The sequence below is a fragment of the Panthera leo genome, chromosome B3 (genome assembly GCF_018350215.1).
Source record: "Panthera leo isolate Ple1 chromosome B3, P.leo_Ple1_pat1.1, whole genome shotgun sequence".
NCBI classification, from domain to species: domain Eukaryota; kingdom Metazoa; phylum Chordata; class Mammalia; order Carnivora; family Felidae; genus Panthera; species Panthera leo.
The window spans coordinates 60,608,020-60,623,241 of record NC_056684.1 but is presented as its reverse complement, the minus strand read 5'-3'; the positions used below and the strand labels follow the sequence as shown (position 1 = coordinate 60,623,241).

Here is a 15,222-nt window from a genome sequence, read left to right as displayed (position 1 = left end):
AGGTGTGCTTTTTGTAGCAAATCTGGTCCAGTGTTTATTTTGGGGTGTGGGGAGAGATGAGAGGTGTCTAGGTCAAGTGGGCAAGAAAGACAGGGATTTTTCTCAACTGGGGACTCTGTTGAGTGGCATTTTCCACCCAGACAGTTCCAATGAACGCTGACACCATAACATTCTAGAAGAGATGCCAAACGCAACTGAATAATGTTGATATCCTAGAGTTTTAGAAACTAAAAATTATGTTCTCAAAAATATCTAAAATATTCTCCTAGAATTCAGTGTCTCACATTCAGTCTGGCTACCTTTTCTTTGATATTGTTCTCCATTCATTCAGTGGCCTATAGTTTGATGATCTATATAGGAGCCGATTCAATAACACATCAGCAGTACTTTGTTAATTTTCAGTGTTCAACTTCCTCAAGTATTCCCCTTTCATTTCCTGACAACACCAGCACTTAATGACAACCCAGAAATGTTCCTATTCAGGTCCTTCTCTGTCCACCACGTAGCCTGCCTGCACATAGCTTCTTTTGCTCTCATACTCATAATCTTTCTTCATGCCTATTTTTAGTTTTCTTGGCTCAAGCTTCTCCAAGCCACTGAAACACAGCCCTCACTCTCTCTCTCTCCCTCTCTCCCTCTGGCATGCATGCTGCCGGTAGCAGCCCCCAGGTAAACACTCCTGCAGAAACCCTTTAGTGCTCCTTCCTCAGGAAAACCTATTTCTTCCGGATCACAGCTCAGCTTTTAAGATGGACGTAAGCTGGATGACCTTCTGATGGGCTTCGAGCTTTGAATTTGGATGTGGACATTTTCTCTCAGATGACAGAATCACTCCAACTTCCCCTTTGCCGTTGCTTCCTTTCCTTGAAGGTAGTTCTATCTTGTTTTCTTTAAAAAACCTTTTCCTTCCAAATTTGCCTGCCATGCCAACCGTCATTAGCGCATCTGTGGCCCCACGGACAGGGGCTGAGCCCAGGTCCCCGGGACCAATTCCCCAGCAGGGCCAAGGCAAGACCACCGAGGCCGGGGGCGGAAACCCAAGTGGCATCTATTCAGCCATCATCAGCCGCAATTTTCCCATTATCGGAGTGAAAGAGAAGACATTTGAGCAGCTTCACAAGAAGTGTCTAGAAAAGAAGGTTCTTTATCTGGATCCCGAGTTCCCACCAGATGAGACCTCTCTCTTTTACAGCCAGAAGTTCCCCATCCAGTTCATTTGGAAGAGACCTCCGGTGAGTAGCTTGCTGGCTGCCCGTTGGGCTTTTTCCCCTCCTAGAAGTCCTCCCACTCAGCACCTCCCCGCAGCCCCACGGTGCACATGGGCGCTGGGGGAAGGGTCCTGGCAGAGGCTCCCCAGGGCTCTGCCCTCGACTGAGGCCGAGCCCATTCTCACTCTCTTGCTCTCTTTTCCTAAAAAACATCTTGCTTTCTATAAAAGAAATTGGAATTCAGTGTAATCCAGCCTATAAAAGTAAATATCCCTTTCCCAGAACAACAACAACAACAAATTCTTTGTAAGAGTCCTTCAACTTCTAGGGCTAAAATCACAACGAATGACATCTTTAGTCTGCCAGCAGCCATGACTTTCTGCAACAGAGAAGCCCCAGAAAGAGGAGAGGAGCTGGCAAAGATCACTTTTTCATGCATAGAGTGTTAGGATTAGAAGGAGAAATCCTAGCAGTCAGTTTCGTCCACATACTTCGCCTCACACATGAGAAAATAAAGGCGCACAGAGAGAAGTACATCCAGAGTGAGCATGACAGCCCAGAATAAAATCCTTTCTCTTTAGGTACCTCTTCCAGCCTCTGGATTTCACATACAGTGATCCGCCAGAAAGAAAAGCATATCCTCTTGCCTCCCTTCTCTGATCAGACCACCCATATGACTCTGGTCCTTAATTCAAGAAATATTTATTGGGCATTGGTAGGGCCGGAATGCAGGCAAGCAACAAGGGAGACAGCTGTGGATAAGAAAGACAAGAAGTCCTGCTCTCCTGGAGCCTAGAGTCCTGAAGGGAAGGCTGTCAGGAGATAGCGTTCTGGGTACAGTGAGCTCAAAAGGCAAGAACTAACCTTCCCTGAGGAGATCCTTTAAGCTGAGGCCCCGAGCTATTCATTAACTTAATCAAGTGACGCTGAAGTCCTATTCATTAGCCACGTTTTTCTTTATAACCTGAGATGAAACATCCAACAACCCTGTTCTCAGCCCCTGGGTTCCCCCAAGGGCTCCTTTCCTCTCCTGGGAGCCCTGTGGTAAGGCCTGTGACTATCCTGAGTTCTCTCTTTAGAAGAAAGTACTGGAAAGAACTTCATTCTCCAGCCCAGTCACCGCCCTGCTGCCAGAGCACTGGGATATGTCCCATCCCTGCTGAAGTATCTTCGGTGACACCGTTCTGCCCTCCCCCCATGCCTTCAGGATAACTCCAAACTCCTGAGCTGAGCTATCAGCCCTTTTCAGGCTGGCACCCTCTCCCCCAGACGGTGACACACTCAGCTCCTCTGTTGTTCCAAGTCTCCTCAGACCTCAAGGCCTTTGCTCATGCTCTCTGTCTGGAATGCCCTTGTTTTTTGTTTTGTTCTGTTTTGCTTGTTTTAATATAATTTATTGTCAAGTTGACTGACATACAGTGTATACAGTGTGCTCTTGGTTTTGGGGTAGATTCCCATTATTCATTGCTTACATACAACACCCAGTGCTCATTGCAACAAGTGCCCTCCTCAATGCCCATCACCCATTTTCCCCTCTACCCCGCTACCCCCATCAGCCCTCAGTTTGTGTTTAAGAGTCTCTTATGGTTTGCCTCCCTCCCTCTCTGTTTGTAACAAGTTTTCCCCCCTCCATTTCCCCCATGTCTTCTATTAAGTTTCTCAAGTTCCACATATGAGTGAAAAGTGGAATGCCCTTGTTTTTATCTGATTTGCTCCTCTCACCCTCTCTCCAGTGCTCAGGTGTCACTTTCTTCAGGCTTTCACATGTCTGTTCCCTATCTGATAACAGGACCTATTCCTATTCAACGCTGGACCCCAGTAGTCAGAGAAGGGCCAGGCCCACAGTAGGTACTCAGCTGCTGGTGGTGAATGAAAACTCACATCTGAGGGCACTGACCACCAAGAGATAAGGACAGCCCAGCATTCCAAGGCTGGGGGTTCCTAAAAGCCTTTTCTAAAATTTTTTTTTTTAACGTTTATTTATTTTTGAGACAGAGAGAGACAGAGCATGAACGGGGGAGGGTCAGAGAGAGGGAGACACAGAATCTGAAACAGGCTCCAGGCTCTGAGCTGTCAGCACAGAGCCTGACGCGGGGCTAGAACTCATGGACCACGAGATCATGACCTGAGCCGAAGTCGGCCGCTTAACCGACTGAGCCACCCAGGCACCCCTAAAAGCTTTTTCTAATATTACTACAGAGAAAAAAACCAAAAACCTTACAAATATTGCTTTTAGTGAAATTATTGGTGGCTTTTAGTCTTAAAAGCTATACTTGCATTTCGATAAAAATGCTACCAGGGTCTATTATGCTCTAGGCACTACTTCAGTCCTAAAACTTACACTGCCATTGTCAGTGTGACATTAGGGGCACCAAAAGACCTCTTTCCAACTGTGCTCCTACCACCAACACCCCCTTACATACAGTTGAAGTGATTAAAGTCCAGAAAGGACAATCACACAAGTTGACTGAAATTGAAAGAGTGAAATGATCCCAGAACTTTCTGAAGTGTAAAGCACTTATTGGAAACGTCAGTTTTGCCTGCATTCCATAGATGTAGTGACTTTTATCAGGTTTGAGCAGTCTGAAATGGAGACTATGTCCTACAAGAGACCATTCCTGCTTTTACTATCTGAGGCACAGAATCAGTGAAAGCCAATCTGAGCTTTTCTTCATAATCAAGTTTTACTTGTTACAGTTAGATGGTGGTGGTGGTGGTGATAAGGGGAGAATTATTCAGGCCAGCTACAATTCTAGCTAAGATGATGCTGCACTTTCAGCTTTACCCTCTTAAAAGAAGAGACACCCAGGCCACCTGTCTGGGCACACCTATAATCTCTTTTCACTTGCCTATGAGTGCTACCCTCACTGCCTTTCCTCTTCTATTGGGGAGCTTCATGCATTGTGTCTCGAGGCCAAGCTATCTGATTCCTCTTGCCCCTATTTCTAGAATCAGAAAGCAAACAAACCATACAATACTTCCCAATTCTTGAGCCAGATTTTCTTGATGACAAACCCCTGGACAGAAGAGAATGGGCTTCTAGAACAGGGCCTCTGGGAAACTGATTACTCTTGCCCAATTTCATCAGGGAAATGCCAATCAAAACCAATGAGATATCACTTTGTCAGAACGGCTAAAACCTAGAAGACCATAAATAACAAATGTTGGTGAGGATGTGAAGAAAAGAGAACCCTTGAGCACTCTTGGTGGGAATGCAAATTGGTGCAGCCACTATGGAAAACACGTTCCTCAAAAAAATTAAAAATAGAAATACCATACAATCCAGTAATTCCACTACTGGGTATTTTTCCAAAGAAAACAAAAACACTAATTTGAAAAGATATACGCACCCCTATGTTTTTTGCAGCATTATTTACAATAGCCAAGATATGGCAGCAACTCAAGTGTCTATCAATAGATAAATGGATAAGGAAGATGTGGTATATATGTATATATACATATATATGCATATTGTGTATACATATATATACATATTGTGTATATATACATACATATACATATTGTGTGTGTGTGCGTGTGTATATATATATATATGTATATATATATACATATATACGTATATATGTATATGTATATATATATACGTATATATGTATATATATACATATACGTGTATATATATATATATATATATGTATACATATATATATATACACACATATACACAATAGGCCATAAAAAAGAATGAGATCTTGCCGTTTGCAACAACATGGATGGACCTAGAGAGTATAATGCTAAGTGAAATAAGTCAGACAGAGGAAAATACCGAATGATTTCCCTCAAATGTGGAATCTAAAAGACAAAACAAATGAACAAAGAAAGAAACAAAGAGACACATAAACAAAAAAAAAAACAAACTGGTGGCTACCTTAGGGGAAGAGAGTTAGGGGATGGGTGAAATAAAGAGGATTAAGGGGTAAAAACTTCCAGTTATAAAATAAATAAGTCATGGAGATAAAAAGTACAATGTAGAGGATATAGTCAATAAGATTGTAATAATGTTGTTTCGTGACAGATGGTGACTGCCCTTAACGAAGTGAACACTGAGTAACGTATAGAATTGTTGAATCAATATGTTGTACACCTGAAACTAATATAACACTGTATGTTAATTACACTTCAATACAAAGAAAAAGCCCAAAATAATAATAAATAAATCATTACATTTTTCAGGTTAAGTCCTGTTAACCACTACAAAAACATCTTTGATTTTTTTTAAGATATTTACAAGCATGCTTAACAAAATGTGAATCCTTAACATGTCAGACTCTAACTTTTCTCTTCATGAGGAAAACTCATAAGGAAAAATCAGTAAGATTCTTATAATTACAGAAAGGATAATTTCTCTCTAGGAGGGACATGATTGTTGTTTAATGGGGAAAAAAAAGAGGGAAAAATGCTAGTTTATTTACAAGAGGAAGGGAGCTAGAACAGAAACCAAAGTGGGGTGGGGGGAAGCAACAGGGCAGAAGGCCACACACTCCAATGTCATCCCTCCACTTGACCTGACACTCAAAGGCATCTTTACTCATGAACTTGTGACATGCCTGAGGCAAGTAAAAAGTAACTTTTTGGTAAAGGGGGAAGTTAGTGTCTTGAGTTACACAGGCAGAATGAGCCAACACACCCAGAAGTCAGAGTGTGGAAAGCACAGGAGTGGGGAAAGAGAGAGGCATCTAGAATCAAACTGCCAGGAACCCACTGAACTGTGGTGGGGGGGAAACGGCTCTGCCCTCTCAGAGCCTATGAGGTGGGGGTTCAAGATCTCCAAGGAACTGTGAGACCCCAACTAACACTTGGGAAGTGGTCTGCTTACAAGAGGCTGACACATGGTGAAGCCACTGTGGAAAAGAGTATGGAGCTTCCTCAAAAAGTTACAAATAGAACTATCCTATGATCCAACAATCACACTACTGGGTATTTACCCAAAGAATACAAAAACACTAATTCAAAGGGATACATGCCCCCCTTTGTTTACTGCAGCATTATTTACAATAGCCACGTTATGGAAGCAACCCAAGTGCCCATCGATAGACAAATGGATAAAGAAGAAGTGGTATATATGTACAATGGAATATTATTCAGCCATAAAAAAGAATGAAACCTTGCCATTTGCAACAACATGGATGGAGCTGGGGAGTATAATGCTAAGCAAAAAAAGTCAGTCAGAGAAAGACAAATATCACATGATTTCACTCACATGTGGAATTTAAGAAACAAAACAAATGGGTAAAGGGGGAAAGAGAGAGAGACAAATTAAGAAACAGATTGGTACTTACAGAGAACAAACTGATGGTTATCAGGTGGGTGGGGGGATGGGTGAAATTGGTGATGGGGATTAAGGAGTTAACTTGTGATAAGCACCAGGTTGTCTAGGGAATTGTTGAATCACTATATTATATATTATATGTTTATATATTATATGTTTATATAATATGTAGTAATATAATATATAAATATAATACATAATTTATATATATGATGTATAAATAATATAAATATAAAATATTTATTGTAAATATAATTATTATAAATTAAAATATATTATAATTATGAAAATTATTGTTATAAATATAAAAATATAAATAATATATAATATATAAGAATAATAAATAATAACTATATTATATACCTGATAATAACACTTAATACAGTTAACACTGTATGTTAACTGGAATTATTTTTTTAATATGAAATTTAATGTCAAAGTGGTTTCCATACAACACCCAGTGCTCATCCCAACAGGTGCCCTCCTCAATAGCCATCACCCACCCTCCCCTCCCTCCAACCCCCATCAACCCTCAGTTTATTCTCAGTTTTTAAGAGTCTCTTATGGTTTGGCTTTCTCCCTCTCTAACTTTTTTTTTTCCCCTTCCCCTCCCCCATGGTCTTCTGTTAAGTTTCTCAGGATCCACACAAGAGTAAAAACATATGGTATCTGTCTTTCTCTGTATGAATTATTTCACTTAGCATAATACTCTCCAGTTCCATCCACGTTGCTACAAAAGGCCCTATTTCATTCTTTCTCACTGCCAAGTAGTATTCCATTGTGTATATAAACCACAATTTCTTTCAACGTTTTTTTTTTTTTATTTATTTTTGGGACAGAGAGAGACAGAGCATGAACGGGGGAGGGGCAGAGAGAGAGGGAGACACAGAATCGGAAACAGGCTCCAGGCTCCGAGCCATCAGCCCAGAGCCTGACGCGGGGCTCGAACTCACGGACCGCGAGATCGTGACCTGGCTGAAGTCGGACGCTTAACCGACTGCGCCACCCAGGCGCCCCTAAACCACAATTTCTTTATCCATTCGTCAGTTGATGGACATTTAGGCTCTCTCCATGATTTGGCTATTGTTGAAATTGCTGCTATAAACATTGGGGTACAAGTGCCCCTATGCATCAGTACTCCTGTATCCCTTGGGTAAATTCCTAGCAGTGCTATTGCTGGGTCATAGGGTAGTTCTATTTTTAATTTTCTGAGGAACCTCCACACTGTTTTCCAGAGCGGCTGCACCAGTTTGCATTCCCACCAACAGTGCAAGAGGGTTCCCGTTTCTCCACATCCTCGCCAGCATCTATAGTCTCCTGATTTGTTCATTTTAGCCACTCTGACTGGCGTGAGGTGGTATCTCAGTGTGGTTTCGATTTGTATTTCCCTGATGAGGAGTGACGTTGAGCATCTCTTCATGTGCCTGTTGGCCATCTGGTTGTCTTCTTTAGAGAAGTGTCTATTCATGTTTTCTGTCCATTTCTTCACTGGATTATTTGTTTTTCGGGTGTGGAGTTTGGTGAGTTCTTTATAGATTTTGGATACTAGCCCTTTGTCCGATAAGTCATTTGCAAATATCTTTTCCCATTCCATTGGTTCCTTTTTAGTTTTGTTGATTGTTTCCTTTGCTGTGCAGAAGCTTTTTATCTTGATGAGGTCCCAATAGTTCATTTTTGCTTTTAATTCCCTTGCCTTTGGAGATGTGTCAAGTAAGAAATTGCTGCGGCTGAGGTCAGAGAGGTCTTTTCCTGCTTTCTCCTCTAAGGTTTTGATGGTTTCCTGTCTCACATTCAGGTCCTTTAACCATTTTGAGTTCATTTTTGTGAATGGTGTAAGAAAGTGGTCTAGTTTCATTCTTCTGCATGTTGCTGTCCAGTTCTCCCAGCACTATTTGTTAAAGAGACTGTCTTTTTTCCATTGGATATTCTTTCCTGCTTTGTCAAAGATTAGTTGGTCATACATTTGTGGGTCCAGTTCTGGAGTCTCTATTCTATTCCATTGGTCTATGTGTCTGTTTTTGTGCCAATACCATGCTGTCTTGATGATGACAGCTTTGTAGTAGAGGCCAAAAATTTGAAAAGCCCAAACAAGGGGGCCCCTGGGTGGCTTAGTTGACTGGGTGTCCAACTCTTAGTTTTGGCTCAGGTCATGATCCCAGGGTCATGGGATCAAGCCCTGCATCAGGCTTCACGCTGAGGGTAGAACTTGCTTAAGATTCTCTCCCTTTTCCCCTTACCCACTCACTCTCTCAAAACAAACAAACAAAAAGAGAGAAGCTGACGCTTGCTTTACCATTTCATCCAAACTTCAAGTCTAAATAATCACCATCAGAACTTTATTAATAGAAGTTTATTATAATAACTTCTATAACTAATAGAAGTTTATTATATTCCCCCAGAATACTGGGAAGATAGCATTAAAACTGCTATCAAAAACTCCTTATAAATTTTAGTATTGTTTGGGATCTTTGGAAACCTTTTCTTTCAGCCATTCCATTTCAAAGTTTCTTTCCTGATGTTAAGATTTTGAAGGGAAAACAGATGCTCCCAGCTCCTTCAATAACCTGCCTATCGTTAGTACCTTTCACAGCGTGAAAGTGCATCCTCATTTCTAGCCAGAACTCTTCTGGCCACAATTTTTGCCCCTTACCTCTGGTCTGATCCAGAATACAGTGAAACAGTCAGCAGATTTCCTGTACGTAGTAATTCTCCCTGTTCATCAACAATCTCATCCTTCTTTTAATTGTTTTCAGATCAAATAGTTATAAACCTCCCCTAACCTTCCCCTGTAATATGGTTTTTCCAGCACTGGAGGTGTCAGTGCTATGATCTGTATACAGTCGATCCTCATTACTCCTGGGTTCTGTATTTGTGAATTCCCCTACTCACTAACATTTCTTTGTAACCCCAAATCAGTCTCCAAGGTGCTTCTGTGGTCATCTGCAGACATGTGTAGGGCAGTGAAAATTTTGAGTCGCCGTCCACGCACATTCCCAGATGAAATCAAGGGGACAGTCGGCCTTCTCAGCTTAGCTCTCACACTGTAAACAGGCATCCTTTTCATAGTCTACACAGTGCCACGTTTTTCACATTTTTGCACTTCTTGTTGGTGATTTCTCTGTTTAAAATGTAAAGTGCTTTCTCATGTTCCTAATGCAAGAAGGCTGGGGTGTGCCTCAGGGAGAAAATACATGTGTTAGATAAGCTTCATTAATGCTTGAGTTGGTTGTGAGGGCAATGTTAATGACTCAATAAAATATATTAAATAAGGTGTCTTTAAACAGAAACACACTTAAGAGTGTGTATTGATCAGTTGATTAAAATGTGACTAGAGGGTCACAGGAATCTAATTCTGTATTTCCTCCAGGAGCAATGGTTCAATATTCACTAATTCAGCATTCACTGGCACCTCATAGAACATAACTACCATAAATAACGAGAATCGACTGTAATTCCTATGTTCTCTGCATTCTTAAATATCACAGCTTGGAACAATACCCTACTAAGGGTATGATTAATAGTAAACATTGCAACATGTTTTTATTTTTTAATGTTTATTTAATTTTGAAAGACAGACAGACAGACTGCGAGAAGGGGAGGGGCAGAGAGGGAAGGATATAGAATCTGAAGCAGCTCCAGGCTCTGAGCTATCAGCACATGGGGCTGAAACTCATAAACCACGAGATCCTGACTGGAGCCAAAGTCAGAGGCTTAACCGACTGAGCCACCCAGGCACCCTACATTGCAACATGTTTTAATCCATTACAGTCATGACTTTCTTGATGCTCAAATTGTCCCATCTTTGGCCAGTGGGAACCCCCTATAAATTGCCTATATCATTTGACATGACCCCATTAATCTTAAACAGATTTCTTGCTTTCTGGCCACAACAGAATGTCCCAGGCTCATCTTGTATATTTCTTGCCCCAGACGTAGAACAATTTATTTTTTCAAGTAGCCTGGCTCCTTTCAGTCTGAAATGAAGTTGAAGGAAGTTGTAAAATGTGGAGGAGAGCTGACCACCGACTCTTGAGGACCCAGAGCTTAGCCACTGCTTCAGTGCTCAGAAGATGAAAGCTTTCTGACAATGTGTGGTGACACCAGAGATCTCTTGCTCTGATGGCCCCTTCCGTGTGCCCCATCGCTTGTGTAACTAACACTCTCCATGTGTATGTTCCCAGCCAGGGGGGTTACCTGGCCTGCACTACTCGACTCTGAGAAGAAGAAACCCTAGGTTGGCAAAAAATAAAATTACTCCCTTCCAATGTGGAATGAGAGGGAAGAAACAGAACTACAGGAAAACCCAGGCTGTGTGCAGTGAGCCCTCTGTTCCAGGGCTGAGGGCTCAGTCACTGGCTACGCAGCTTCTCCTCTCAGGGATATTACTTATCTTTCCCATAAACCCGGCTCAGGAGGTCTGCTTGTAATCTGATTTAGATGTGTCATCTTCTGTCAGACAGTTTCGAGAGAAGTGGGATCACTGGGCTAGACACAAAGAGGAAGACCTGAGGGCATCGTGCAGAGTAGTTAAGGAAACTAAATTTAGGGGTGCCTGGGTGGCTCAGTCGGTTGAGCATCCGACTTCAGCTCGGATCATGATCTCATGGTTCATGAGTTCGAGCCTCACATCTGGCTCTCTGCTGTCAGTGTGGAGCCCGCTTCAGATCCTCTGCCCTTCTGTCTCTCTGCCCCTCCCTTGCTCATGCGTGCACACTCTCTCTCTCAAAAATATATAAACATTAAAAAAAAAACAAACTAAACTTAGAACCAAATAAACCTGTGTCTGGACTCTGGTTCTGCCACTAGCAAGTCACATAAATAGAATGTTTAGAAGTTTAAATTAAGAAATTCCCTTAAGAGAGGGAAAAGGCAATTCATGAGGTGGGAAAAGATATTTATAGCACATCTAACCAATAAGCAATCAATAGCCAAAGAATGCCCACAATTCAAGTTGAAAAAGACAAACTCAATAGAAAAATTAGCAAAAGACTGGTATTTCATGAACAGAGAGTAACAAAAGATCAAGAAATACATGAACATATGAAAGATGTTCTGCTTATAAAGGACATAGTGATGTTCTCATCACGTGGCTATTCTGAACTAGCAGCCTTAAAGTCCTGGTAGATGCTCAAGGTAAGGTAGCAATTACTATGAGTGGAGGCAGCAAAGGACAGGAGCATAACACAGTGATGGGGAAAGCACATGCTTTCAAATCAGACAAACTTGATTCAAATCCCAGCTCCACCTTTTAGCGAGGTGACCTCCAGCAGGTTACTGACCATTTTTGGGTCTCAGTTTCCTCATCTCTGAAAAGAATATGAAAATTCTTACTTTCACAGAGTTTTAAGGATTAAATGAGATATTGTAAATGACATACATTAGCATGATGAGTCAACAAATAATGATGATGGTAATTCAAAGGTAAAATGAGGTACCCAGCTGGGAGCCAGCCCTCTCTTTACTCGGCAGAAAATCACGATGGCACCATGCTGGAGTGGGGGTGGGGGAGCATAAATTCTGGGGAAAGTGACAATTCAATAAATAATTAGGACTGCCTCCTCTTATATTCCACAAGACAACAGCTCCTCCTGAGGGCCATGATGAAGACAAAGCTCTGGACATCATAGTGAAGAAGCTAAAATAGCTTAGCAGTAAGATACTGAAAATGGGGGTAGAGGGGCAGAAATAGCCAAGAAATGTATGAAAAGATGCATTTCCCTGATTATGAATGAGGCAGAGCATCTTTTCACACATTCATGTATTTCTTGATCATTTGTTATCTTGATGTCCATGAAATACCTTGCCTTTGCTAATTTTTCAATTGAGTTGTCTTTTTCAACTTGAACTGTAGGCATTCTTTGGATACTGATTGTTTATTGGTTAGATATGCTATATATATCTTCTCCCATTTTGTAACTTGCCTTTTCACTCTCTTAAGGTGTTTTTTTTATTTTAAAAATTCTTTTTTTTTTTAATTTTTTAATGTTTATTTATTTTTGAGAAAGAGAGACAGAGTGGGAGCAGGGGAGGGGCAGAAGGAGAGGGAGACACAGAATCCGAAGCAGGCTCCATCCAGGCTCTGAGCTATCAGCACAGAACCCTACATGGGACTCGAACTCAGGAACTCAAGGTCATGACCTGCACCAAGATCAGAAGCTTAACCCACTGAGCCACTCAGGCACCCCTATTTTTAAAATTCTGACTTAAAAGTTCTAAATTAATTTTTAATTATTATTTTTCCTTTATGGTTAGCACTTTTCATGTTCTGTTAAAGAAGTTTTTCCTAAAGTCATTCTTCTTTATTATCATTTTTTTTAATATATGAAATTTGTTGTCAAATTGGTTTCCATACAACACCCAGTGCTCATCCCAAAAGGTGCCCCCCTCAATACCCATCACCCACCCTGCCCTCCCTCCCACCCCCCATCAACCCTCAGTTTGTTCTCAGTTTTTAACAGTCTCTTATGCTTTGGCTCTCTCCCACTCTAACCTCTTTTTTTTTTTTTCTTCCCCTCCCCCATGGATTTCTGTTAAGTTTCTCAGGATCCACATAAGAGTGAAACCATATGGTATCTGTCTTTCTCTGTATGGCTTATTTCACTTAGCATCACACTCTCCAGTTCCATCCACGTTGCTACAAAAGGCCGTATTTCATTCTTTCTCATTGCCACGTAGTATTCCATTGTGTATATAAACCACAATTTCTTTATCCATTCATCAGTTGATGGACATTTAGGCTCTTTCCATAATTTGGCTATTGTTGAGAGTGCTGCTATAAACATTGGGGTACAAGTGCCCCTATGCATCAGTACTCCTGTATCCCTTGGGTAAATTCCTAGCAATGCTGTTGCTGGGTCATAGGGTAGGTCTATTTTTAATTTTCTGAGGAACCTCCACACTGCTTTCCAGAGCGGCTGCACCAATTTGCATTCCCACCAACAGTGCAAGAGGGTTCCCGTTTCTCCACATCCTCTGCAGCATCTATAGTCTCCTGATTTGTTCATTTTGGCCACTCTGACTGGCGTGAGGTGATATCTGAGTGTGGTTTTGATTTGTATTTCCCTGATAAGGAGCGACGTTGAACATCTTTTCATGTGCCTGTTGGCCATCCGGATGTCTTCTTTAGAGAAGTGTCTATTCATGTTTTCTGCCCATTTCTTCACTGGGTTATTTGTTTTTCGGGTGTGGAGTTTGTATTATCATTTTTTAAATGTTTATTTATTTAAGAAAGAGAGTGTTTGTGAATGTGAGAGTGGGGGAGGAGCAGAGAGAAAGAGAATCTCAAGCAGGCTCTGCTGCTGTTAGCACAGGGGTGGGGTTCAATCTCACAAATCATGAGATCATGACCTGAGACAAAATCAGGAGTTGGATGCTTAACTAACTGAGCCATCCAGGGTGCCCCTTTATTATCATTTAGAAACTTAATTTTTCTGCCTTTATATTTAGGTCTATAATCCATCCAGAGAAGATTTTTCTTACATAAGATAGGGATCAGATTTTGTTGTTTTTCCATATGGATAGTCAAAGCTCCCAGCAGAATTCATTTTTTTTTAAAAATCCTTCCTCTGTTGTTATGTAATATCACTTTTTAAACAGATCAAATGTTTACCAATGTGTGGTTCTGTCTCTGCACTCTCTACCATGTTTCACTTGTGTTTATTGGTCTATCTTTGTGCCAACTCCACACCTTGTGCCAATAAATCTTGACATTCAGTAGAGCCAGTCCTTCTAACTTTTCTTCTTCAATATTGTTTTAACTGTATCTGGCTCCTTGTCTTTCCATTTAAATTTTAGAATCAGGATATTGCGTTCCACAGAAAATCCTGTTGGGATTTTTTTGAGATTGCATTGAATCAACCTGGAATAATGCACATCTTGACAATACTGAGTCATCCTATCCATGGAGAAGGGATGTCTCTCCATTTAAATGGGTCTCGTTTAGTATCTTTCCATCAAGTTCTTTTATAATTTTCTCCATAAAGGTTTGAACATCCTTTGTCAGATTTCTTCCTAGGCATCTTTTGCTTTTGCTATTATTTTTATAAAGGGCATCTTTCTTAAAATTGTACTCAATTTCTCAGGCATAAACATGCATTTGACTTTCATATTATATACAATATATTTCCTAAACTCTTAGTAATTCTAACAATTTGAAAACCCCAAGTTATTTATCTATAGATTCCATTTCCATACAGATAGTTAGGTCATTTGTAAATAATGACAGGGCTGCCTGGTACATTATGCACAACTGTATTGAGCAACCTAACTCCTGTTTTATTGCACTAAATCTTCCAGCAAAAAGGAGATAACAGAATCTGTCCGGCTTCCAATTTTATTTTTTAATTTTTTAAATTTTATTATTTTTTTTGAGAGAGGATGAGCAGGGAAGAGGTACAGAGAGAGGGAGTGAGAGAATCCCAAGCTGGCTCCACGCTGTTAGGGCAGAGCCTAACGACACAGGGCCCAAATTCACAAATTGTGAGATCATGACGTGAGCCGAAATCAAGAGTTAGACATAACTGATTGAGCCACCCAGGTGTCCCTGGGTCTTAATTTTAAAGGGAACTTAATCTTAGCTGCTTCACTGTTGAATAGACTTGCTATAGATTTCTATGTTCTGATGTCTTGGGTGTGTTTCTTATAAACTGCTTAGAAGGCTGTTGTTGTTTTTTTAATGCAATCTGAAAACCTTTGTCTTTTAACTGAAGGTTTTAGTCCATTTAC

The 15,222-nt window shown here is 40.9% G+C and overlaps 1 protein-coding gene across 3 annotated transcripts in view; it reads left to right on the top strand.

The window, feature by feature from the left end:
- The first annotated feature begins 923 nt into the window (after positions 1–923).
- CAPN3 (calpain 3) overlaps positions 924–15,222 on the top strand; it is a 50,286-nt gene continuing 35,987 nt past the window's right edge. For all 3 annotated transcript variants that reach the window (XM_042942301.1, XM_042942299.1, XM_042942300.1), the window contains exon 1: positions 924–1,232. In XM_042942301.1, the coding sequence (XP_042798235.1) occupies positions 924–1,232 (309 nt within the window). The remainder of the gene's footprint in view (positions 1,233–15,222) is intronic.